A 27,853-nucleotide genomic window follows, 5' to 3' on the forward strand; every position below is an offset into this window, starting at 1 on the left:
GGTAGATTACTTTTTGAAATCTGCATTGAATGTAACCACTTTGCTGTTGCCTGCAAAAATTGGGCCAATGTATGTAACTTGTGCTTTGCCACATCACTGCACTTTTCTTTATTGTAATAGCCAAATTGATGCTTGTGATTCGTCGATGTTTGAATGCTTGTATTGAGAGGGAAGTGCAAAATGAAGATGGCGGTGATGATAAATACCAAATGGAAAATAGCAGCGTAAGTTTATTCCTGTCCTCTTAAACTTGTCTACAGTTTGTTTTAAAAGCTGGTATGTTTTATCTTTTCCACTTTTATGTCTTCTGTAGCTACTTGAGGATGGCTTGTCTTTCTTAACCCTAGATTTTGGTAATTTATTTTGAAATAACATTGAGGCAGGAAAAACATATAACTTTTGCTTATGCACAAATTATTTTTCTTCCTTGTTATTAAATGTTTGGGGAAACAGAAGTCAATTGCTTTTCTGCTTTCCCTTCCTGGAGGGATTTTTTTTAACCTGATAGATATGTCAGTGTAAATAACCATATGTGATCATTGCATTAAACCAGGAATTTTTGAAAAAATGTTCATGGGTGTTGCTTTTATTGGCCATCCCTAATTGCCCAGAGAGCTGTTAAGAATTAGCTGCATTGACATGCCAGCCAGACCAGGTAAAGATGGCATATTTCCTCCCCTAATGACATTTGTGAACCTGATGGATTTTTATGACAATTGCCATTAGGCCACCTGTTTATTCCATACAATGGGTGCAACATTGGAGACTTTTGGCACATGATGTCTGTGCTGGCTATTTGTAAGAGCAGCTCACGTAGTCCCACTTCCTAACTTTCCCATGTAGTCCTGCAAACCCTTTTCAATGATTATCTCATGAAAGAAACGGCAAACACACACTTTGGCCTTAATTTGTACTACTGTGTAGAGAGAACTTGTGTGTCTTTTTGACATAACATTTTTTTCAAAATTAGTGCTTTGCTTCCTATTTGAGGAAGAATGTCCCAAAGTGTCTCAGTTCCGTTTCTCTGTCTCAAATATTTCTCTGTCTTAAATGGGCGATCTCTCGTTTGTAAACACCAACTCCTAGTTCTGGAGTCATCCATTCCAAATGCCCCTGTCAAAGTCCCTCAGAATCTTGAATGCTTTAATCAAGTCACCTCAATCTTGTAAACTCTAGTGGATGCAAACCTATTCTATCCAATTTTCCTCATAAGACAATCAGTTCATTCCAGGTAAACCTCCTTTTTAATTGTTTCAATTTTTGCTTCCACTTCGGGTTTGTTTCCATGTTGTAATGACTCAATAACTCTATGCTGGATACTTAAAGAAAAGCATAATTATTAACATGATGAAAGAATTTGAAGGCTCATGGTATGAATGAAGGAACATAGACATACTTAATTTTAAGGAAAGAATTTGTTTCCACAGGTGCTGGACAGTGTGCTTTCTGTGAACGATGGTGCCACAATGGCCAGCTTACTGGAAATTATTGTCATTTTATGGAAGAGCATCTACAAGGCACTGAATGAAAATGAAGAAGCTAAAAACTACACAATTTCCAAATTTGGAACCGTCCTTCCTGAATATTTTAAAACTTTTACAGTACGTCTTGGTTTTCAGTGCATGGTCTTTGAAATGATTTTAAATTATGCTTTAGACTTTAATTTTTGGTCTTAAGTGTTGTCTACTTATGTTGTCACGTCGTGGGGACAAGTTTAACAAGGAAAAATCGCTTATGTTACGCAACTGAGAATGTTGGTTAGATATAAATGTGATTCTTTTTTTATTATGTTGACAGGATGACCGCTGTACTGTTCCTTTAGTGATTTTGGCTTCCTTCATGCCTGCAACAGCAGTTCCTACCTTCAGGTACATTGTTGCATTTAAAGTTACAGCTAAATAGGTTCTGTTTAATTATTAACATTCCCATTATTGATCAGGCAATCATTAATATCCTGAACCAGAAATAGATTTTTCAGGAATTAGTTTATTGTCAGACATTGATTCACTCTCTTAACTAAAGGAAGGGAATGGAGACAAACTTTTTTTGTCAGTTGCACTTTACGAATTGTAAGTTGCATCTTGAATAGTGATAGAAGTAAATGGAGTCCCTTTATTCTACATGACTGAGAACAATTTCATGTTTGAAATGTGAACTTTATTTCTGAATGCAAGTTGAGGGTTCTAATGATATTAATATTTGAATCGGCAAATTTGCAATGATTAAATGTCTAAGCTATGAGTGATAGACGGCATTGCAAATTGAGTAGATTTAGTGATTGTTAGAGTATTACGGATCAGGATATTCAAACCCAGTACTAAAGTCATGGTTTACTCAGCAACAGTGATCCCTGAACTATTTGCTCCAGAGGCTTACATAACCTTCAACAGGCGCTTTAAAGCTCTGCAGTACTGTTAGTTGTTCCACGACAGGATTCTCCAAACCCCATGGCAAGGAAGGCAATCCAACCACAGCTGGCTTGGTGATAATGGGAACTTCTCCAGCATCTGCAGTTCCCATTATCACTAATACAATTTTAACCTCACTGCGAAGCCTCTTCCAGGGATGCCTAACCTGAAGAAGTTACCCTCCTCCCTCCAGACCAACCTCAGGGAATCTCTCTCCCATTGCAACTCTCTTGTAATCTCTTCAACCTTGAAACTGCTCGCCGCCTCCCCCTCTCTCCCTATTTATTCCAGAACCCTCACCCCATCCCCCTCTCTGATGAAGGGTCTAGGCCCGAAACGTCAGCTTTTGTGCTCCTGAGATGCTGCTGGGCCTGCTGTGTTCATCCAGCCTCACATTTTATTATCTACAGCTGGCTGGGTGATTAGCACTGTTGCCTCATGGCGCCAGGGACCCAGGTTTGATTCCACCCTTGGGCAATTGCGCATGTAGAGTTTGCGTGTTCTCTCTGGACTGTGGAAGGAAGCCAGAGCACCTGGCAGAAATCCACACGGACACAAAGATGTGCAAGTTATGTGGATTGGCCATGCTAAATTACCCATTCTGTTCAGGGATGTGTAGGTTAGTTTCGTTAGCCATGGGAAATGTAGGATTTCAGGGAAAGGGTAGGGGATGGGTCTGGGTGTGATGCTATTTGGAGGGTTGATGTGAACTTGTTGGATCGAATGGCCTGTTTCCACACTGTATGGATTCTATGGAAAACAGTGTCCTCTCCCAAAACACATACCTGATAATGATGCATGAATCACTCAAAACAGGTCTGCTGTGAGAATTGTGATCTTTGTACTCTTGACATCAGATTGCAGAGGCAACTGTTCTGCAGTCACAGACTACCAGGAAGATAGCAGAAATGCTTTTAGGATGTTCTCTAAACAACATTGATGTCAACTAATTGACCCCTCTGACTCAAAGATATTCCCTGACTTGTACTGATCCAAGTGAGCAGGTTTATTAAAGTGAGTATGTGAGACACATTATCAGGAACACAGATTAATTTGAGATGCTGGAGAGAATGCACAAAACGTCCAAATAACTAATCTATCTGATTATCTGAACACGTACTGCTGTGACCTGACCGAATGTGTTTATACCTAGTGCTTATTGGAGTTCAGTGGTGTGAGAGCAAACCATTTCTGATCCTGAACTATGAATTTTTAAATGCATTTATATATGAGTATATGTTCTCAAATACTGTAATTATGTTCTGACCGCAATATGCACTTGTTTATCTTTTTTTTAAATCATTCATGGATTGTTAGTGTTAGAAATTTTAGAGTTGACAAGCCAGTAGTTGATACAGTCTGTGTGTGGTCTGTGGTCCTGCAGTTGTTAGGTAGGGGGTTCCAGTGTATTGACTTTGGAGTGACATTGACTAAGGAGACAAGCTTTATATTTTTACATCTGGATGGTATGTGAATAGGAGATAGCCTTACAAATTTAATGTTCTCAAGTGCATGTTGTCCTTGCCCTTTGTAGGCAGAGGTTTATGATTTGGGAATATTGAAAGGAAAATCTTGGCAAGTTGCTGTAGTTAATTTTGTATGTAGTGCTCATTGTAGCACTGTGTGCTGGTAGTGTTTGGAAGGAATGTTTTAAAGTGGTGGGTAGATTGCCAGTTATGTGTGGAGATTAGAGGACTGCCTTTGATAATCAAGGTAGCATTCAAATGTATATGGCATCAAGAAGCTATTGATGTAATAGGAAATAATAGGGAAAGGTCTGTACTGGTTGCAGTAATACCTTGCATTAAGGAAGAAGTTGGAGATCAATCATCTGTTGTGTTGGGACATAGGGGCAGGAGTTCCTCAGGGTAATATCTTAGATGCAACCATCAACAGCTTCTTCAACTGTGACCTTTCTCATATCATTAGGCAAGAAGGGTGAATATACACGGTGTAAAATTCGGTGCAGTTTCTCAGTGCTTTGGTAATCTTATGCAGCAAGACCTGAGTGACATTCACGATTGAACTGATAAGTGGAAAGTAATGTTTGATGGAGATAGGTGACAAGCAATGAGCTGCTCCACCAAAGAGAATCTAGCCTCATTTCCCCCATCACTGAATCCCCAGGTTGTTATTGAATTCAAATTTCACCATCTGCCATGGCGGGATTCAAACCTAGGTCCCGTTGCCTGCATCGGGAGTATGTAGAAATTTGTGGAGCCTTTCTCCAGTTTGGTGTTTATCTGTCCACCTTCATTCATGACTTGATGGAGCAGGATTGCAGATCTCAGATCTAATCATTACTTGTAGATTTTCTTTGCCGTATCTATCACTTGCTGCTTTGCTGTTTGGCTTATAAGTAGTTCCACGATGTTTTTCGGTATGGCTAGCACGGCTCCTTAAATGCTCTCCTGCAATCTTCTTTTTGTTAGGTTTGGTGCCTTGACTTAATGATAGTTGTAGAAAAGGGGAGATGTACTGGATCATGAGGTTTCAGATATTGTTGAGTAGAATTGTGCTGCTACTGATGGCATCCACGAGGCTCTGTGGGCCCAGTCTTGAGCTGCTGGATCTGTTTGAAATCTTTCCCATTCAGGATACTATGAATGCCGCATATAATATTAGAAGTCCTCAATGCGGAGGTGGAACTTTGCTTCCACAAGCATTGTATGATGGTTTTTTCTACAGCTGCTGTGATGGACAGATACATCTAGATCTGTCAAGTTGGTGAGGATTAAGCTGGGTGTACATACATCCTTTTGTTGGTTCCTTTGCCACTTTGCTGCTCTGATCTTTAGGACTTGAACAGCTCAGTCTATCGAAATGATGGTGAACCAATTGTGATGACAATATTGTAGCTGCTTTCTCATGGACATTTGAGAATGGACAATAACTGTTGGTCTTGTCAGTGATTGAAATCTCATGAACAAAGAATAAAATTAAGTCTTGAGGAATGAGCTTTTATACCATTTTATCCTTACAAATTTTCAGAATTGCAAAGTAGAAGTCGACCCTTTCGCTATCCATGCTGCTGGAACTTTTAAAACCAAAATATGGTGAAAACATTTTGCTGTTTCTTAGGTGTTTGGATGTTTGGTGCTTGAAATTAAGCTATGATAACAAGGGTTGAAATTAAGTCATTATCTAGCATTGTAGCTGAGTTAGAAGTTTAACCACTTGACCAAAAAAAGGAAAAAGAGATTACTTTTTTACTTTTTACTGTTTTAACCTTTTAACTTTCTAATCATTCATTATCATTCTTGCAGTTGTGGGGTCCTGTCAAAGCTGAGAAATTTAGATGAAGGAGCTGATGAGAATAAATATTCCTTGTTGATAGACTGCCTGTGTCAGTGGGGGAAAGTTGGACATGTGCTTGAGTTGATCACCGACTGGCTAACAGATCGACTTCCCCAGAAGGTTGGAAAATTCATTTAAGATTTTAATTGATTTTGTGTATGCAGAATCATGAAAAGAGATTGCTTGATTTTCTGTAATTGGATTTTTAAGAGAATTATCGAAAATACATTCGGATAGTTGATATAAACGTAATGTCAGTTCTAAATCCATTAGCAACAAAAACCAAACCATGTCCAGATGCTGATTGAGATTGCAAGCAGGATACCCCCAATTGGTAGATCCTGAATGAAGAAAGATGAACTGGTTACCCTTCTTCGATCATGCACCCGCTTCATTGGTCACAAAAAAGCTATGTTTAAAAACTGATCTCTTCCCATGTGGATATCTTTTCTCCCAGACCCAAATGTGTTTGTATTTCAAAAGGAGCCAATTTTACTTGAGGCTGGATGGAGTTAACACAAGTGTGAACTTATTAATTACTAACTGACAAGAATTAGCAATGCAACACACAACATAAAGATTGGAAATAAGAAGTACAAAAAGAAAGTTTACAAATAAAGATATATGGAGCAGTCTCTGAATTGTTCACAAAGAACAGATGGTTGAAGTTTGTGGCTAATCAGTCATGTGGTATTGGTAGGTGAACAGTTGGCTTTAAAATTCTTAGTTTTGCAGTTCATTGAGATTGTTCTTCTGATACCTTTTGATCATGATTGAATTTCAGCATTAAATGAGAGGGTCCTATTGCTATCCTGTTTCCTTCTGTCTGGTTGACTTGCTAGCGAGCTAATTTCTAATAGCAACATAAGGGAGATGAGATTATAGTTCATGGACTGTTATCTTCACAGCGCACTAACACTGGAACCCAGTGTAGCATGTGGTGGATTCTTGGCTCACTGATTACGCACAACATTTAGTCCCACTAGCACACAAGAATTGACTTGAAGCAGAATTTTTAACTCCAGTCCTTGTGTATTCCTCAAAGGGAAAAACACATATGAATCTGCATTTTGGACATAATCCACTCTGGGTGGCATAGTATGGAACAGGGAATTGTCAGCCCCTTGTTACTTATGTAGTCATGAGCTTTCCATGCAGTCAATTTTGACTTGCCTCTTCTCACTTTGGGGAAATGGATGGTGAGTTACTTGCTGCAGGATTCCTAGTTACATCCTCAAGTGTAACACATATTGAATCTCTAGAGAGCCACTTACTTACAGCCAAATGTAGCTGCAGATATATCATTTCTCTTTTACAAAAACATTTTGGGAATACATGTTAAAAAAAAAATTCAATTTTGGGGTTCTGATCCATGTTTGTGACACAATATATATTGGACACAGTATTTTAACAAAGCCTGAATTTGAGACTTGATGGGTGAAATGGTTCCTATATTGCAATAAACAGTAAACTTGTAGTATATACATACCACCAGGGTTTTGGAATCAAATATTCAATATTTGAGACATTCAATGGCATCACCATCATTGAATTCTGACTAATAACATCATGGAGTTACCATTGACCAGAAACTAACTGATATAGTCATATATGTACTGGGCAGAAACTTCTCCGTTCCCGCCTTAACGAATTTCAGGCACGACATGACGCCGAACTCTTCTTCCACCATTTTCGCCTCTGTGTTCATTTCTTTGGACAAGTGTCCAGTCCCCGTCCCACAGACACCTTTGCTCAACTCCAACACTCTCCCTTTACCTGGACCCCTCCCTCTAGCCTTTTACCTGCACTCAATCTTTTCATTGAGAACTGTCGACGTAACATGAGTTGCCTCAATTTCTCTGCCCCTCTCAACAAATCCAACCTATCTGCCTCCGAACTGACTGCACTCTATGCACTCAGATCTAACCCTGACTTTGCCATCAAGCTTGTCGATAAGGGTGGTGCTGTTGTAGTCTGGCGTACTAACCTCTACCTTGCAGAGGCTGGAGTGCCAGCTCTCAGTACCTCCTCCTACCTTCCCCTGGACTATGACTCCATCATGGTACATCAGGCCATTGTATCCACTACGGTTACAGATCTCATTTCATCCGGTGATCTCCCCAAAATTCGCTTCCAAGCTCATTTCTATCTCCAGAGACAGGACTGTCCAGGCAGACCCATTGTTTCAGCCCGTCCCTGCCCCACAGAACTCATCTATTAATACCTTGACTCAGTCTTCATCCCCTGGTCCAATCCCTACCCACATACATCCATGATTCATCTGATGCCTTATGCCGGTTTCAAATCTTCCAGTTTACTGGCTCCAGCCACCTCCTGTTGACTACGGATGTGCAATCCCTTTACACATCCATTCCCCACCAGGAGGGCCTTAGGGCTGTCAACTTCTTCCTGGAGCAAAGTCCTGAACCATCTCCACCCACCACCACCTTCTTCCACTTGGCCGAGCTTGTCCTCACCTTCAACAACCTCTCTTTCAACTCCTCTCATTTTCTTCTGGTAAGAGGAGTTGCCATTCCGGCCCCCATCCACAGCTCTTTCTCAGATACATCCATGATATCGTTGGTGCTGCTTCCCACTCTCGTCTGGAATTGGAAATCTTCATCAATTTCACCTCCAAATTCCACCCTACCCTCACTTTCACCTGGTCTATCTCTGACTCCTCCCTTTCCTTCCTCGACATTTCTATTTCCATTTCTGGGGATAGACTGGCCACCAATATCCATTACAAACCCACTGACTCCCACAGCTACCTGGACTATACATCCTCATACCCCACTTGCTGTAAAGACTCCATCCCATTCTCTCAGTTCCTCCATCTCTGTCGCGTATGTTCAGATGAGGCCAACTTTGACAAGGGAGCCTCCAAAATGTCCACCTTCTTCCTCAACCGAGGTTTCCCCAGCTCCGACCCATCTCCCGGACTTCCGCCCTCACGCCTTCTCTTCTGAGAACCGAGGGACGGACAGTAGATGCTGGCTCAGCCAGCAATGCCCACATTCCATGTGTGAACTTTAAAAAAAAATTACCTCAACTCTGGGCGCATTTCCAAATAAGACTTAATAAATAACAAGTAGTTGAAGGTCAGATATCCAAGTCGCAGTAGAATAGTGTGATTTTACTAAAAGACAGACATCTGTTAATAATTTACCTCTCTTTGAAAAAAATAAAAGAAATACCTCAAAAAATTGGTAATCCAACTAATCTAAAGAAACCATGAATAGTTGTAATTTTGCTACTTGTTCTTGTACTGACTGAAGGATAGGAACCTACACTGCCACATCACAAAATCATGGCTGATCTGATTGTGGCTTCACCTCCACTTTCATGTTTGTCAATCAAAAATCTGTCTGACTTCATCTTGAGTAAATTCAATGACCCAGTCTTCAATCTTACTGGGGAAGAGAATCCACAGACTTAATGACCCTCTCAGACAAAAAATGCCTCCACACCTTCACTTAACTGAGAGACCATTACTTTTAAACTGTCTCCTCTGGATCTGTATAAAAACTCTAACACTAACCTTATTTAGATCACCTATAAGGGGAAACATCCATTTAAAGTAAGCTTCCAATGTGTCATGTCTCTTCAAGATCTTAAATGGTTCAAGACGATTACCTCTTGTACCTCTGAAATCCAAAGGAAACAGGCCTGACTTGTCCAACCTTTTCTCATCAGACAACTCCTTCATTTCTGGGACTATCCAAGTAAACCTTGTCTATTTTGTTTTCAGTTCGACTATGTTATTTTTCAAATAATATAAACTGAATACGGCACAGCCTCTGCACAGGGCATTGAGACTACAATTATAGCAAGACATCCTACCTTAATGTTTACTACAAGAGTAACAAAATAGCAGCTTTCCATTCGCTTTCCTAATCACTTAATGTACTTGAATAACTAATTTATAGAGACATTTGCCATTCAATCATCGAACCATATTGAATAGAACACTGGTGGCCTAGTGGTATTATCATTGGACTGTTAATCCAGAGACCCAGATAATGTTCTGGATATCCTGGTTAAGATCATGCCTTGGCAGATAGTGGAATTTGGATTCAGTAAGTACCTGGAATTAAGAGTCTAATGATGTCCACGAGTCCATTGTCGATTGTTGGAAAAACCCTAAAATGTCCTTCAGGGAAGGAAACTGCCATCTTTACCTGGTCTGGCCTACATGTGACTGCAATGTGGTTGACTCGTAACTGCCCTCTGGGCAATTAGGGATGGGCAATAAATGCTGTCTAGCCAGCAACACCCTCATCCTGTGAATAAAGAAAAAAAAATTACTGTCATGTATTTGTTTTCTCTTTGGCAGTTTATCTCTGGGCAACATTTATTTCGCTAGTTACCCTTGAGAAGGTGAGCTGCTGCAGTCCACTTGCTGTAGATTGACTCACAGTGCTGTTAGGGAATTCTAGGATTTTTACCCAGCAACAGTGAGGAAAGGTGTTACATTTCCAAATCAGGATGGTGAGTGGTTGGGACGATTGTGGAACTTGGGGCTTCTGGTGTTCTCAAGTATTTGCTGCTCTTGTCCTTCCGGCTTAAAGTGATTATTAGTTTGGAAGGTGCAGTGTAAGGATCTGAGTGAATTAGTCTCTTCTCGTCTTTCTCCAGATCCCTACAATGTTGATTCCTTCAAGTGTATGTCCAATTTCCATTTCCATGTTCATACTGGATTTGCTTACTTCACTTTCACGCAATGCATTCCAAGTCAGCGATAATTAAAGCTTTGGGCCATGTGGGGCTTCTGATTAATTTCCCATAACTTGCGTAAGATTTTGGTAACATGATACTATTTTGAATTTTTATTGCTAATGTTTTGAGTACCTTCAATGTTCACTTCCTTCACCACCACACAGTGGCAGCACTGTGTACCAACCAGAAAATGCACTGCAATAACTTGATGTCATCCTTTGTTGGGAGACTGTGGCGTGATGGTAATGTCACTGAGCTCATCATCCAAGTACTGTGCCCTGGACACTTTTGTTCACCATGCACCACAGCAGCTATTTGCGGCACGGTGGCTCAGTGGTTAGCACTGCAGCCTCACAGCGTCAGGGACCCAGGTTCGATTCCAGCCTCAGGTAACTGTCTGTGTGGAGTTTGTATATTCTCCCCATGTCTGTGTGGGTTTCCTCCGGGTGCTCCGGTTTCCTCTCACTGTCCAAAGATGTGCAGGTTAGGTGGATCGGCCAAGCTAAATTGTCTGTAGTGTTCAGGGGTGTGTGGGTTATAGGGGGATGGTTCTGGGTGGGATGCCCCAAGGGATAGTGTAGACTTGTTGGGTCGAAGGGCCTGTTTCCACACTGTAGGGAATCTAATCTAGTCAAATTTATAAGGCCTGGAATATATGGTTAGTCCCTGTAATAATACCATCAAACTACTATCAATTCTCAAAACCAAAACCCAGCTGCTTCACTTTTAGGAAAGGCAAAGTATCATCCTTGCTTGGTGTGGCCTATATGTCACTTGAAAACTCCAGCAATGTGCTTGAGTCACAACTACCTTCTGAAATGGCCTAGCACATCACTCCGATCAGTTAGGGATGCACAGTAAATGCTAACTTTTGCCAGCGACTCTCAGGTTCCATACAGTAATAAAGAAAATGAAACTCAACAAAGCCCCTTAGCTTCCAAAACCTGGGACTCTAAACACTTAGGAGAACAGGGCAAATACACAAATAGGTACACTGGCAAGTTCTTGCCCAAACCATCCTGATTTGGGTGCACATATGATAGATAAAGTTGAGCAGTAAATGCTGGCCTATTCAGCCATGTGCATGAATTTTAAAAGAGGCATACGAGTGCACTGGATCCTTCTGTACTGCACAGTTTTTAAATATCTTCATTGAAATGATGTGGTACTTTTCCAGTTTTCTTGCCAAAATGAATAAATCCACATTGGTTCAAATCTTCTCGTCTTCAGATCATTCAGTCGAGATAAGAATGCAGGTGTGTGTTGGGATTCTGTAGAAGTTCTCATGTGATTATATGTGGTATTTGCCTGGGAAGTTTCAACTTATAGAGCCATTAGTCATTTAGTACAGAAGCAGGTGCTTGGTCCAACATGTCCATGCTGACCAAGTTTCTCAAACTAAACTAGTTCCACTTGCCTGCATTTGGCCCATATTCTTCTAAACCTTTCATATTCATGTACCTGTCCAGATGTCTGTTAAATGTTGTAACTGTACTTGCATTTACCATTTCTTCTGGCAGTTTATTCCATGTACTTGGACCCACTACAAACCTATGCAGCCCCTGTGTTGGAGATTCGGGACAGTTTGTGGGAATTTCCTCCTTTATTCGTTGATGGGATGAGGGCATTGCTGACCAGGCAGCATTTATTTCTCATCCTTAATTGCCTGGAGGGCAGTTTAGAGTCAACCACATTGCTGTGAGTCAAGCTTCACATGTAGGCCAGACTAGGTAAGGATGGCAGTTTCCTTTCGTAAAGGACATGAGCGAACCAGATGGCCTTTTTCCAGCAATCAACAATGGGTTCACGGTCATCTTTAGATTCATAATTCCAGATATTTTATTGAATTCAAATTCCACCATCTGCCCTGTTGGGATTCAAACCTGGCCCCCCAGAATGTTATCTGGGTCTCTGGACTAATAGTGCAGCGATAATACCAGTAGGCCATTGCCTGATACGTTACCTAGGAAATGTTAGACAAAAAAAAAGTCTTAATACATGGATAGTTCCAGAATAGGCATCCAGTCACTCTCTCTAACTTCCCCAGCTACTTGGCCTTGATTCCTTCCTCAGCAGCCACTTTGCACCTCACATCCTATCTTACCCTATTCACTTATTTGTTCACTTACCCTAAAAAGGAGTGTGTCCTATCTTCTCCCAGATTCTACCACTCTGTGATGGAGCTCTCAAAGAGATACTGTAATCCAAATAGCTGGTAAAACTGGGCTTAGAGGATGTGGCACAAAATGTGGAGCAGTGTCAAGTCGTGGACTGATTGAGTGGAGCACTGATCTGACAGTGATTGTCATTGCTCAGCGATTTGGGCAATTTTCCCACACTGTACTACACCTGAGTAAAATTTTTGCCCTTCCACTTTATCTGTATCTGTAGGCTTAGTTTTTGACCTCTTCGCAACTTATTTTCTTGCATATTTTTGTGTCATTAGTAAATTTAGCTACTGTACATAAATACCTTTATCGCTTTGTCGACAACATTTATTTAGATGGTAATTGGTTGAGGTCCCAGTTGTTTTCAGTTGCAGGTAAAACTTTAATGAATTTAGTGATCTCAGTGTTCATCTTTTTAATTTTCAAGTTATATGCGAGCTCCATTAGTATTTATGGCGTAAAAGAAAGTTACAAATTTCTGTTCAACTTAACTGCAATGAATGTTTCAGACTATTGAGAAGTGCTTGCTGAAAACTGTCTTTTCTGTCTGTTTTCTTTCAGCATAAAAATACTCCACAGCGAACAGTAAAAATCCAGGAAATTGTGGGTCCGAAATTAGAGTTGGCATTAAAGTTTTTAGAATATATTCTGACTAATATAATGACTCGGGAGTGCTTCTTAAATTCACCACAAAAAAAGTTGAACCAGCTTTTGAAGGCCTTGGGAGCAGTCAAGGTAATTTTTAAAGAAAAAGTTTTACTTGACTGTTCAATACTGACTATTTGGCATGCTATGCAGGAGTATAACAGGAACAGTAATATTATCTCTGGTTATCTAAATTATAGTACATCTGGCCATTTAATGTCAAATATGTCCGTTCTGGCTACGTTTGCTGATGATACAAAGATAGTTAGAGTGCCAGGTAGTATTGAGGAGACGGGGATGCTACAAAAGGATTTGGACAGGTTAGGAGAGTGGACAAAAAGTGGCAGATGGATTATAATATGGGAAAGTGAGGTCATACACTTTGGTTAGAAGAATAGAAGCATGTAATATTTTCTGAAATGGGGAGAAAATTCAGAAGTCTGAAATGCAGAGACTTCGGAGTCCTAGTCCAGGATTCTGTCAAGGTAAACTTGCAGGTTGAGTCAGTAGTTAGGAAGGTTGGCATTTATTTTGAGGACTTGAATATAAAAGTAGGGAAGTACTTCTAAGGCTCTATAAAGCTCTGGTTAGGCCACATTTGAAACATTGTTTGTAGTTTTGGGTCCTATATCTCAGGAAAATCTACTGGCCCTGGAACGGGTTCACAGGAAGTTCATGAGAATGGTCCCAGGAATGAAAAGCTTAACATATGAGGAACGATTTGAGGACTCTGGGTCTATACTGGATGAAGTTTAGAAGGATGAGGGGGGATCTAATTGAAACTTACAGAATACTGAATGGCCTAGGCAGAGTGGACATTGGGAAGATGTTTCCATAGGTAGGAGAGACTAGGACCTCAGGACGTAGCCTTACAGCAAAGGGAAGACCTTTAAGATCAGAGATAAGAAGAAACATCTTAGCCAGAGAATGGTGAATCTATGGAATTCACTGCCACAGAAGGCCATGGAGGCCAGGTCATTGAGTACATTTAAGACGGAGATAGATAGGTTCTTGATTATCGAGGTGATCAAGGGTTACGGGGAGAATGGGGTTGAGAAACTTATCAGCCATGATTGGATGGCAGAGCAGACTCGATGGGCTGAATGACCCAATTTCTGCTCCTGTGTCTTATGATCTTATACCTATGTCTCTCATGTATGGTAGCAACATTTATCAACAGCTGCTGATGTATTGTATAACTTGTCTACTTGTAAACAATTTTGAAGTTGTATGTGGAATTACGTATCATGAGATCATCTAGCTCATTTAAAATTAATCTTTAAGAGAAAGGAAATGTTCCTGATGACACTACCACATTAAAAGTTAGTAACTTTGTTAGGCAAACAAGTAATAACACTTGTATTTATTCAGCATATTTTTTCATACAATATTGTGGGCTGAAGGGCCTGTTCTGTGCTGTACTGTTCTAAAATTCTCATGACACATCACAGATGTAACAGATAAAAATAGGCACCAAAGCAAAAGATTGGGTCTTGGGAGAAATTACTGTCACTTTTGTTGAAGAGTTGTTCAATGGAAGACCTTTAAATTAACTAAGGGACAGAGCAATGTAAAATTAGGTTGGATGGCCAAAAGAATTTCTCTCAATAGGATGCTTTTAGACAGGTGTGGTTTTGGTTGTGGTGGTGGTGGAAGGAATGCGTCAAAAAGCCTGAATGTTAAAAGCATCATGAATGGTCGGAACTGTTGTAGATGTGGTGGAGTTTGAGTTCTGGAAGTATTGAATCATAAGGAGGTGAGAATTCTCCACATGTGAGAATTTAACACTGGGGCTTTTGAGGATTGGGAGCCAATGGAAACGAGCAAGAACGGACGTGATATTTGTGTTGGTCAGTCTAGAATAGAATAAGAGCAGCGGAGTTTTAGATGGAGCTTATAGAGTGAAGAAGATTGGCCATGTTCAAAAATGTTTAAGTAGTTGTGTGTGTATATTTTTTTTAAGTTGATAAAAGTTTGAATAACAGATGGGTTGAGGTAGGAGCAAAACCAGGGCAGGGATATTATGCAGACGGAAGTATGTTTTTTGATGACAAAATGGACTTTAGATCAGAATCTAAGATTGGAGTTGAATAAATGAAAAGATTGCGAACAGAATGATGCATTGAGCCCAACGATCTGAACGAGGTGTGAAATCGATGGTACAAAACAGAATGCAACGAAATGTCTTAAGGCAGCAATTTCAGGAATCTTGATGTTCCACTGTGGGAATATTGGGCTCATTGGCAACGAGATTTTGAACAAGCAAACTGACTTTAATGTTAATTGCAGATAAGTCAATGGATAAATCTATTTTGTTAACTAATGTATGTGTTAAATCTGTTCCTACGTCTGCAGATGATGCTGCCACTGGGTTGCATGCAATTGAGTAGGATAAGGATGTCACAGGCAGATCATTTCTGAACTTTGGAGGTAATGATGGTGGAGCAGAAAGAGAAGCTAGAGATACTCTTCTATGATCAGATAGGATGGGAATCTGGTGAGAAATCCCTACTGCATAGAAAAATGAATGTCATGCATTGTAAGAGGCTGGTGTGGGCAGGGAAGATGATAAGACTATGGATCACAGTCGCAGAAGCTGTCATTTATGCCTTTGGCTATGACTTTCAGTGCTATGGAGGGACAGACATTGGCAGGATTAAAATTGCAGGTAAGATAGGCAGAATATTAACTAGTATGAGGCCATAAATTAGATGAACTGTACAAATGCGTCATCACGTTTGAATGCAGAATTCCTTAGTTGCTGACCTCCATGTAATCCAGAGAAAACCACTGAAACTGATCTGAGGAATGCAGGTCCTTTATAACTACCAGACTTGTTTCTTAACACTGATACATAAAAGTTTGATTCACAAATTATTTTAAAAAATCAATGTGATTGTAAAAACTTTAAATTCTCATTTGTATCTTATAAGTAGAAACTGCTTAGTTGTTTAATTCTTCATTGTAATCTGAGCTGATTTGTGTTATAGGAGCTCTTAACTTCCTTCTTGAACACTTCAGAACTGATGCTTCATAATATAGGTCTGAATACAGCTCTGAAGGCTTTCAGCTTATATTGTCGACTGACAATTCATTTTCAAAACAAGGTATGTAAGTGGTATTATTGAAATGAAAATTAATTTTGAAGTAACAAACACTGAATGCTGGAGAAGCCCAGCAGGTGTGCAGCACCTGTGGAGAGCGAAACAGAGTTGACGTTGAGTCTGGTGTGACTTCTTCAGAACACTGTGGTTCTGAAAATGTCATACCGGATTGTGCATTAGAACTTTGTTTCTCTCACCACAGATACTGGCAGACCTCCCGAGCGTTACTAACAATTCCGATTGTTTCAGATTTCCAGCATTTATAATATTTTGCTTTTATTAATTTGGAAGTAAATTATTTGCATTTTAAATTCTGAAAGATGTTCCGTGTGTGACCTCACTACTGAAATCCTTGGAAGTAACGTATATACTGAGATAATCTTTTCAATTTGTTATAAAGCAGAGGTTCACCCCCTCCCTGGCAACTAACTGAAACACTCAAAAAGGAGCACCTCACCCAATAATCCGTGAAAGGAGTGTGGAAAATGGTGTAACTTGCCTTTCAGCAACTTCTAGTACTTAAATAACATAAATCCCTGATACTCACTTTCAAGTCAACAAGTAGAATTAATTTATCTGACTCCAACTGTGAACAAATTAACTAAATTATTAACAAACCACACAATCCCTTCTACTAGCAATTCCCAAATAAAGCAAAATTCTAATGGTATGCTATTCCATAAATACAAGTCCCACTTATATAAAAATAAAATTCAGTCCCTTGAAATTACAGCCAGGTTGTGTATCTTCCAGGATGTTCTGTGCCTTCTCCATCGATTCTTTGGTCAGGAATATTTTCTTTGTCAATCCTCCTGTCAGGAATATTAACTAGTAATGCAGTTGGTACTGTTGCCATTTAGGTGGGACTTCCTCTAAGACGTAAAGGAGGCTGAGAGCCAGTGATTCTTTTGAGAGCTGAAGGCTGTTAGCTGTGGAAAATAGCAGCTAGCTCTCTACAGTCCTTGTCCAACTGCCTCCTTCTTTTACATTGTTGGTGACATATCAATTTTTCTTAAAATAGGATTGGTCCTATGTTGTCAAAACCATCAGACTTAGACACCAAAAACTTATTGAATTTAAGTACCTGGTTCAAATGATTGGCTAAGTTCAAAAGCCTTTTGTCTTGGTAAAAGAATCTGCTGCTTAGCCTGCTAACTGTGCAGTCTTTGATACAAATGTCTCAAATTGGCTGCTGTTAGTGTACTTGCAAACTTTCAAGCTGTTGCTCACAGTCATCTGTTTTAAATCTCTAAGCACAGAAAAAGCAAATGACCTTTTAAAGGGATCATGCAACGCTTTTACGCCTAGCACTTTACAAACACCAAATTCTAACTTCCTGCCAATTCACAAGTACTTTGTGGACTTGTACTTTGCACTTTTATTTGCCCCTTTTAAATGTTCGTGTTCAGTGTATAGTGTTCACGGGAAAATACTTTGTCATCAAATTTTGAATTCCTACAAATCTGGTGGTCCTGTGATTATGACTGGTGTGGACCCTGAGGTGTGCAGGGCAGGCCAGTATTGAACTCTGCATATCCCTCATCTCAAAATGGAATCTGTCCCTGCTTTCCAGACCAGGAATGAAAAATTTCCATGAAATATCACATTTCATAATTGGGATTTTGGAAATATGCCATTTGGACTGTTCATTCTGAACTTCAGGAACTTTGTTTTACAAAAACCCAACTGTCACTGACTAATGGTCTCTTGTATTGAGCTGCTGTGTGAATTTCCAGCCAGTCTGTCGATGGCTTTCAACCTAACCAGCCAGAAACTCTCAAAGCAGCTTAATAAGACACTTCCGCCATCTACAATCCCACCCCACCACCCAAGACATTTTTCCATCCCCACCCCTGTCTGCTTTCCGGAGAGACCACTCTCTCCATGACTCCCTTGTTCGCTCCACGCTGCCCTCCAACCACACCACACCCGGCACCTTCCCCTGCAACCGCAGGAAATGCTACACTTGCCCCCACACCCCCTCCCTCACCCCTATCCCAGGCCCCAAGATGACTTTCCACATTAAGCAGAGGTTCACCTGCACATCTGCCAATGTGATATACTGCATCCACTGTACCCGGTGTGGCTTTCTCTACATTGGGGAAACCAAACGGAGGCTTGGGGGCCGCTTTGCAGAACACCTCCGCTCGGTTTGCAATAAACAACTGCACCTCCCAGTCGCAAACCATTTCCACTCCCCCCCCCCCCCCCCCCCCATTCTTTAGATGACATGTCCATCATGGGCCTCCTGCAGTGCCACAATGATGCCACCCGAAGGTTGCAGGAACAGCAACTCATATTCCGCTTGGGAACCCTGCAGCCCGATGGTATCAATGTGAACTTCACCAGCTTCAAAATCTCCCCTTCCCCCACCGCATCCCAAAACCAGCCCAGTTCGTCCCCTCCCCCCACTGCACCACACACCCAGCCCAGCTCTTCCCCTCCACCCAGTCCAGCCTGTCTCTGCCTCCCTAACCTGTTCTTCCTCTCACCCATCCCTTCCTCCCACCCCAAGCCGCACCTCCATCTCCTGCCTACTAACCTCATTCCACCTCCTTGACCTGTCCGTCTTCCCTGGACTGACCTATCCCCTCCCTACCTCCCCACCTATACTCTCTCCACCTATCTTCTTTTCCCTCCCTCTTCGGTCCGCCTCCCCCTCTCTCCCTATTTATTCCAGACCCCTCACCCCATCCCCCTCTCTGATGAAGGGTCTAGGCTCGAAATGTCAGCTTTTGTGCTCCTGAGATGCTGCTGGGCCTGCTGTGTTCATCCAGCCTCACATTTTATTATCTTAATAAGAGAGACTGTCAGTCAGTGACAGATCTTGCTTTTCGATTGACCCATCAGGAGGTGCTTGTCAGCAACTCTTGGTCACTTATTTCGGAATCAGTCTTACCTGGCTGTATAACTTGGTCACATCCACCTTCAATCTTTGTTTCTTAGCTATGTCACAGACATGACCAGCTGCCTTCAGCTGTAGATATGATGTTCATGTTGCTCGTAGTATGGATTGTTCTAAGAGAAAGGAGAAATAATAACATGAAAGATCTAAACTTGCAAAAGAAAAATCATTGAGATTTCTAGTTGATATATATTTCACTTGTGGGAATGCCTGCACCACCATCCTGAAGTGTTTTTATTTCCTGTGCCATCAGCTTCCACAAAATGCACACTGACAAACTGGTTGCTTTGACCGCTGTAGCAAATAGTTTGGTTCTTGCTGTTGGAGATGAAGCTAAGCCCATGTAGAAGTTATTCTTATCTTTTTCTTTAGTTATACTTTTCCATATTGAATTATTTCTGTGAAATATTAGTTTTAGTTAGATATTTCAAGTTGTTTTGATTACTTAGTTCTCGACATGCAGGTAAGAGATTTTCTTTTCTTTTTTTTGCAGAAAACCAAATAGAATAGTTGTGAACCTGGTTTGCATGTGATGGGTGACCAGTCACAATTTTGGTTTTCATTTAATCAGTGGATTGACTAACGTAAACAAACGGGGAACAGAATCTTTCTGGACCCTGAACAACATGGGCTATGGTGAGAAGAGGTCAATGAGGCCAGCCTGGATGTTGGAGCAACAACTTTCAATTTCAAACAATATTAGACATGCCAGATAAGATTCTAGCTAGTGAATGACAAGAGGCTTGTTAACTTTGAATATTGCTCATTACCACCTTCATTATGACTTAAATCTCACCTGATTATTATGCAGGTTCTACTTCCACCATTTACTGTTTGGAAACTAGATGGCACAAATTGCTAACGTGAAGGTCAGATGTATACCAAGCAGTGCTGCTCACCATTTGCTCCTTTGGGACTTCATAGAGTCATTCAGCACAGATACAGATCCTTTGGTCCAACCAGCCCGTGCCGACCATCATCCTAAAATAAACTAGTCTCACCTGCCTGTGCCTGACCGCCCATCTTTCCTATCCATGTACTTATCCAAATGTCTTTTAAATGTTGTAATTGTATCTGCATCCACCACTTCTTCAGGAAGTTCATTCCACATGCATCTTGAGAGCCTGCCACCATGGTCTGAGAAGCAGGCTTCAGGGAAGTCGATGCACACACCCCATCTCAATGGATGCTGACAACTGGTATATTACTTCTGCACCATAATGGCACATCTCCAACCCATTTTCAGTGTACTTCTCCACTGTCATCTCGTAATTTGAGTTACGCTGGCAACTATCATTGCAATGCTGCTACAGGCAGAATTTGCATAAAGGCATTGGTACATAGCTCACCGATTGAGCCAGGCTGTATCTCTGGTCTGCTCACTTGCTGTCTTAGCACTCACTCAATGCCTACCTGGATGCTGTCAGCATCTCTGTTACCTATTAGCACTTTTCCTCCTGATCCAAACCTAACAGATGTACAGTATTTCTGTTTTGATTTATCTTTTGGCACGTACAATCAGTTTTTAAAAAAAAAAGGACCATCTATTCCTGTGAAAACTATGTCCCATATGTTCGTGTTTATTCAATATTCTTTTGCACTTTAAAGAAAAGGATTTTTTGTGAGTTGTAATTTCAGAAGCTAATTAAAATGGATATCTCGTCTGTTTTTAAAACATTTTTCTAATTGTTAACACCCATATAATAAACTACTTAATATTAAACATTGCTTTGTTTTGTCATTGTTATTTTCAGTTCTGCGCAGATGATAGAACTTATCTTTTGGATCTCGAAAATAATGCAGAATGGATAGATGAAGTTGTGTTGCAATTTCTGCACGTTCCAGGAAAGGAGATAGAGGTTTCAGAGCATCAGGGTGAGATTGCAAGACAAATAGTTGATGTAAGTAATGGGATTAAGTGTGTTCAAATGTTAATGTTCACCAGTTGTAATTACAAAAATTGTAACATCTATTATTTTACCTGGTCAAGACCCCACTTGAAATACTTCGAGTAGATCTGTGCTCCACACCTTAGGCAGAATATTTTGGCCTTGGAGGAAGTACATTTTAGGTTTACAAGAATGATTGCTGGATTTGAGGGGTTAGTTTATGAGGAGAGATTATAGAAATTAAACTTGTTTTCTATAGAATTTAGATGTTTAAGGATGATCTGATCAAATCTTCACGATGTTAACAAGAAAACATAGGATAGATAAAAAGAAACTATTTCCACAGTTTGGAGATTCTAGAACTCGGGATATCATCTGAGAATTAGGGCCAGAGTGTTCAGGAGAGATGTTAGGGAGCACTTCTACACAAAAGGGAGGTAAATGTTTGGAGCACTTCCACAATTAACAGTGGATGCTAGATCAATTGTTAATTTTAAACTTGAGATTGATACATTTCTATTAAGCAGAGGTATGAAGGGCCAAAGGCAGGTATATGGAGTTAGCATAAGATCAGCCACGCTCTAATTGAATGGTGGAACAGGCTTGAGTAGCTGAATGGCCAATTCCTGTTCCAATGTACTGCCTAAGTTTCTGAATTGGGGTAAATTGCTGAAAATACTTAAATAAGCACACATGCAGATGGCTTCTCCCTTTATTTAAAATTTCGAAGTATGCTGTCATTCTACTTTTATCTTAGTACCTAACATTCCCTTCTGCCCTTCTTTCAATAGAACCAGCTATCAATGTCATCGTAACAAAGTATGGAGCTGGATGAACACAGCAGGCCAAGCAGCATCTCAGGAGCACAAAAGCTGACGTTTTGGGCCTAGACCCTTCATCAGGTCTACGCCCGAAACGTCAGCTTTTGTGGTCCTGAGATGCTGCTTGGCCTGCTGTGTTCATCCAGCTCCACACTTAGTTATCTCAGATTCTCCAGCATCGGCAGTTCCCATTGTCAATATCAAGATTTTCGTTGCACTTATGGCTGTTTGTTGTCAGTACCACCACTAGGTGGAGACAATGCTATAATGCATGAAGTTAGAATGTTACTGAAACTTGTATGCAGCAGCAAAACAATGTTTGGCAAACAACTTGTCCCATCTTCTGTTTGATGTAATACAACTGTAGTATCTTTCAGTTATTTTAAAGAATCCAGTTAATAGGAATAACTGATTATTCATGACAAAATTCATAAAGAAAAATCTGTTCTATATCTGTTTGGTACCTATTTACGAATAATAAGGGTTTCCACCAAGGGTAAAAATGCTGGCATCTGAGCTGCAGTTCCATCAAATTTCAGAACAAGAAACAATGTATGATTGACCATTTATTAACTTCTTACAGAATTCTTGATAAGCTTTAGCTGCACTCTCACATCCAAAATGCCTGTCAAGTATCCTTTCTTATTCCAATCTTCATTGTAAATGCATGCAAGTGCACCTGCAAATGTGCAAATAGCACATTAATTGTCTCTTGCATTGATAACGCACTCTATTCTTTTGCACTTTTTAGACTATTGGAATTTCAGATTATGAATCTTGACCTTTTCACCCAGATATTTGAAGATAAACTTAGTTACCTTAAGTTAAACCTGCTGTCTAATGCTTTTCAGATGTGAATTTTCTTATTTCTTGGTATTTGCATATTCCAGTATCAGCTTAAGGATGCATTTTCTTTGTATAGGTGTATCTCTCAGTTTGTAAGGATATTGTTATGGTTGGTGCATCTGATGCAGAATTCCAAGCTCAGTTACTTGGCTTTGGCCTTGCTGTAATGCAGTCAGGTAATCCATTTATCGTACATTAAACCGTATCATTTGTGGAATTTCTTTTTGTCACATTTATGTCACTAATTGGTCAATCTTTCTGTCATTGAGTCACAAATGGAAAGAAATTGGAATTCTCGACATGCTCTATTGATATTATCTATGCATCCTGTCAACAAACAGCTTCTAAGGTCTAATGCTGATCAACGTTCTTTCTTCGTATTCTAATTGTATATATGAAAATGGAAGATCCCTTGGAATTAGCTAACTTTGTTCTTTTGTTGTTTAATGGATGTCACTGACAAAGCCAGCAAAAAATGCTCATTATTAATTTTGCTTGAACTTAGTTTCTTGCTAGCCAATTCCAGAGGCCTAGTAAGAATCAGTTGCGTTGCTGTGGGTCTGGAGTTATATGCAGCCCAGACTAGGTCAATGAACCAGATTTTTTAAAATGACAAACTATTAGTTTTATTATCATTGATACTAGTTTTCCGTTCCAAATTTTATTAGTTCGTTCCACCAACTACCATAGTAGAATTTGAAACTTTGGGTGGTACTTGTCCATTGGTATGGTATTGTCACTGCCACTCTTACTTCATGATAAAATATATTACTAATTCATTCCTGCAACAAATTACTTTTGAATAAGAAACCTCTAATGTAAAGTAAAATCATTTGAGATGCTGATATCCATTCAAATGATATCAGATGATCTTCCCAATTCTGTTTACTGCTTTATTTTTTTCTAACTAAAGCTATGGAAGTAAAATTGGCCATGGGTAATGGTGAAAAGTAGATGATAGTGAATCGGTTGCCTGTACTATTGTTGTCCAATTGATTTTCTATTCAAATCACTAAAGGGGGCTGAAGTATTAGACTAAGCAAGTCTTGCCACAGTTGTTCAAGTTTTTGTGGAGAACACATCAGTACTGTTATATTTTTGTCCAAGTCGTAAGGAAGGATATATTCCTCTTTAAAGAGGATGGTACACTGGATTTGATTCCTGAGATGAAGAGGTTGCCTTTTAAGGAGCGATTCTATAGAATGGTCCAATATTCTCTGGAGTTGAGAAGAATGAGAGGTGATCTCTTTGAAAGGTGCAAGATACTGAGGGCTTGATGTGGTTAAGAGGTTAAGTGGCTGTTTCTCCAAGTTGGAGAGAATGAAACTAAGGTTCATAGGAAAAGGAACTGCCAATTTGGACTGCCACGAGAAATTTATTTTATCAAGGGATGCAATTTTTTGGTTTTTCTCCACTCCAAAAAAAAGGATGCATGGCTGTGATGTAGAATTGAGGCTGAGATCAATATGTTTTTGACATCTGAGGAAATCCAGAAATGTGGGGATTAAGTGGAAAATGAAGTTGAAGTCAAGATTCAACTTTGAACTTGTTACATGATGGAGTAGAATCTAGCCAAATGACCTGTTCCTGGTCTTAAGGGATCTAAAGGAAAAGTGAATGGCACTTTTAAATATTTAGCATTCCATTTTTTGGTTGGCTTTATTTTTGTTATTCAATCTTGGCTAAAATCTTCTGACCTTGGATCATGATATCTTAAGTAACAGGATTTTCTATATTCTACTTTGATAGCATATTATTCTATTTGCACATGAATTATTTTAAAAATTATGGTGTTCCCTTAAAGTCATTAATGACCACATACTTGGCCAATGTATTGCACTAAATAAAAACCAAAAGAAATGCGGATGCTGTAAATCAGGAACAAAAACAAAGTTGCTAGAAAAGCTCAGCAGGTCTGGCAACATCTGTGGCGGAGAAAACAGAGTTAATGTTTTGGGTCCGGTGACCTTTCCTCAGAATGTATTGTACTCTTTGTTGACTTATTTAGTTGCTCCACGTAATGCCTATGTAGACGTTTGTGTTTTAATATCCACACCACTTCCTCCAGCTGACCATAGCTTGAGGTACTTTGCTGCATCACAATTCTATTATAAAATCTGTTTTGAATAGTTTGTCTTTTCTTTTTGTTTGTTCGTCATTTAGAGAAAGGAGTCTTCAGTTTACCAATACTGATATCCATTCTGAAAGAAATTACAGTGAACTGCCTATCTCAGAATATCTACAGTATGAATGAGAAAGCTAATAAGATACTTGACATTATCCAGAAAGTGTTCCACAAAATTTTGGAAATTCTGGCTCGTTGTTCAAGGAAGAACCAGGAAGAAACCCTGCAGGTACAGCTTTATTTAAGCAGATAGATTGAAGATTAATTTTAATCTGTTAAAATGTGGATGCAAGTCTTCAGCAAGAAATATAGTTTTATATATATAGTTTGGCTGTATGATGGCCAAAATAAAAATGTCTTAAATGTCTTGAATGAACTAAATTTAAAGTCTGAGAAAATTTGCAGCAAATTGCAGATTTTATAAGGTGTCCTTATGGTGTGTCCATTGTGAAGCCTACTTTCATTTATCCTCACAAACCTACTTGTCAAAATTGTATGACTTTGGAAGAGTAAGGGCGGAGTGACTTGTGCAGTTGGATACCCTTCACCAGATATTCCTTCTGAAAGAAGATCGGAAATGAGGAGGCATTTTGATGGTTGCAGTGTTCTATGTTGCAAATCCTCGGATATTGAAACTATCCATGCCTGTGTGCAGCAAGATATAGACAGCATTCAGGCTACCCAATGGTGCCTATTAGTTCTACTCTGAATCTGCAATAAAGTGACAGCAGTAAAGTCATCAAAAGTGCTTTCAAGCAACTCCTACTCAACAATAAACTGTTCATTGCTGCTCAAATGAGTTCTGACAGGACTGCTCTGCCCTGTTTTGTGCAACCTTGGTACATACATGAAAAAGAGCTAAATTCCAGAGTAAGGTGATAGTGACTGACCATGACATCAAGACTTGTTTGATCAAGTGGAATCAACGAGTTTTAGCAAAATTTCAGTCAAAGGAAAAAGGGCTAAAGTTATTTGGTTGGAGTCTTATCTTGCACAAACAAACTTAATTGTGTTTTTTGGATGTCGATTATCTCAGTCCCAGACATTGTTGCTATGTATTATTGCATAGGGGCTCCTATGGGAGTATTCTGCGCCCTACCATCTTCAGATGCTTCATCTGACTTTCATACCAAAATAAGGTCAAACGAGGAGGCTGCCTCATGGTTTCAATGTTCAGTGTGGCGACTCCTTAGATACTGAAACTAACCATGACTATTCAGCAAGAAATAGGTTTGATTCAGGCTGGGCTCAGAAGTGGCAGATACATTTATCCCATACAAGTGGCAATCAATGATCATTAAGAGAGATTCTAACCATCTCCTTTAACGTTCAAGTGCAGTACTATACCTTACTTCATTGTCCTTTGCACTTTGGTTGGTATCATTGACCAGTAATTGAACTGGAGCAGCCATACAAGTACTGTGGCATCCAGGACTGATCAGAGGTTGATGATCAGTGGCAACTAACTCTTCCTGACCCCCTCAAAAGTTTGAGCACACCCTAAAGCCTGACTACAAATTTACAATGCACAAGTCAGTAGTGTGTTTGACTATTCTTTATTTGCCTGGAAGAGGGCAGTTACAACTTCTCATCTAATAAACTTGCTAGCATCCCAAGTGGGTTGGCATTCCTTACACTGTCTTTTGTAAACAATTAATCCCTCCCCTGCTGACAGACAGTGCAGCAGTATGTATCATCGAAAAGACTCCATCCTGGGCCTTCCCCAGTGCCACATCGATGCCACCCGAAAACTGGAGGAACAGCACCTCTTATTCTGCCTGGGAACCCTACAACTCAATGGCCTCAATGTGGACTTTACAAGTTTCAAAATCTCCCAAGACCGACCGTCCCCTCTCATCCCCACCTCCTTGACCTGTCCATCTTCCCTCCATCTATCCGCTCCTCCCTCTTCACCGACCAACCCCCGTCCCAACTCCCTACCCACACACACCTTTACTGGCTTCATCCCGCCTCCTCGACCTGTATGTCTCCTCTCCACCAATCTGCTCCTCTATCCACCTTCTATCATCACCTCCCACTCTATTCATTTGAGACCCTTCCCCTCCCCCATTTCTGAAGAACGGTCCAGACCTGAAATGTCAGCTTTCCTGCTCCTCTGATGCTGCCTGGCCTGCTGTGCTCATCCAGCTCCACGCCTTGTTATCTCCTTCTGTAGCACTTTCCAAACCTAAGATCTTTACCACCTAGAAGAAACCAAAGTAAACCTCTAAGTTGCATACTATCCTGACGTTGAAATATATCAGAGTTCCTTCAGTGTCACTGCGTCAATGTCATGAAGTAGCTGCCTCAGCAACCCTTTGGATGTACTTACACTACCATGATTCAAGAAAGTAGTTCATTGTCTACTTTGAGTATTTATAGATGTGCAATTAATTGGCCTTGCAAGGAGCACTTGCATTCCATGAGTGAATGAAGTAAACATTCTGAACTGTGGAATTATTCTTTAGTCACTTGTATTGCTTTAACAAATTTCATTTTGTAAGATATATTTCAAAGAGTTTCACTTTCTACTCATACAACAGAAAAGGGGCATTTTCCTTTTATTTTTAAGATTCTTCAGTCTATTCAGTCCATTCTTGGAGAATTCATCAGTGCTGTTCAAACCTGGCATGGAACCCATGAAGCAGTTCACCAAGAGATACTTTCAACACTTTTGGCTGCAATGCTGGCCGAAACAATTCACTCTTTAAAAAAGGTGAGCTTGAAAAGTATGGTTCATTGTACTATCACATCACTTATCTCCCATGTTTTAGCAAATTTGAGCAATTCAGCAATTCGTAGCCTGTCTCATTGAGCTTATGATGTCTCACTATACATCACACAAATAAGTACTACAGAGAGGGGCTTTTTGGTGGATGTAGTTAATTTCTCCATAATTCATCATGAAGTCATGCCTAATCTTTCT

At 40.1% G+C, this 27,853-nt stretch overlaps 1 protein-coding gene across 2 annotated transcripts in view; it reads left to right on the top strand.

Annotated features, from left to right (window-relative positions):
* Positions 1–27,853, top strand: part of ncapg2 (non-SMC condensin II complex, subunit G2) — a 93,949-nt gene that overhangs the window by 59,360 nt on the left and 6,736 nt on the right. For both annotated transcript variants that reach the window (XM_048560354.1, XM_048560362.1), the window contains exons 15-24: positions 121–224; positions 1,428–1,601; positions 1,798–1,868; positions 5,675–5,825; positions 13,154–13,327; positions 16,228–16,344; positions 21,001–21,147; positions 22,879–22,978; positions 24,966–25,156; positions 27,500–27,643. In XM_048560354.1, coding sequence (XP_048416311.1) covers positions 121–224; positions 1,428–1,601; positions 1,798–1,868; positions 5,675–5,825; positions 13,154–13,327; positions 16,228–16,344; positions 21,001–21,147; positions 22,879–22,978; positions 24,966–25,156; positions 27,500–27,643 — 1,373 coding nt within the window. The remainder of the gene's footprint in view (positions 1–120; positions 225–1,427; positions 1,602–1,797; positions 1,869–5,674; positions 5,826–13,153; positions 13,328–16,227; positions 16,345–21,000; positions 21,148–22,878; positions 22,979–24,965; positions 25,157–27,499; positions 27,644–27,853) is intronic.

The sequence above is a fragment of the Stegostoma tigrinum genome, chromosome 2 (genome assembly GCF_030684315.1).
Source record: "Stegostoma tigrinum isolate sSteTig4 chromosome 2, sSteTig4.hap1, whole genome shotgun sequence".
Classification (NCBI taxonomy): Eukaryota; Metazoa; Chordata; class Chondrichthyes; order Orectolobiformes; family Stegostomatidae; genus Stegostoma; species Stegostoma tigrinum.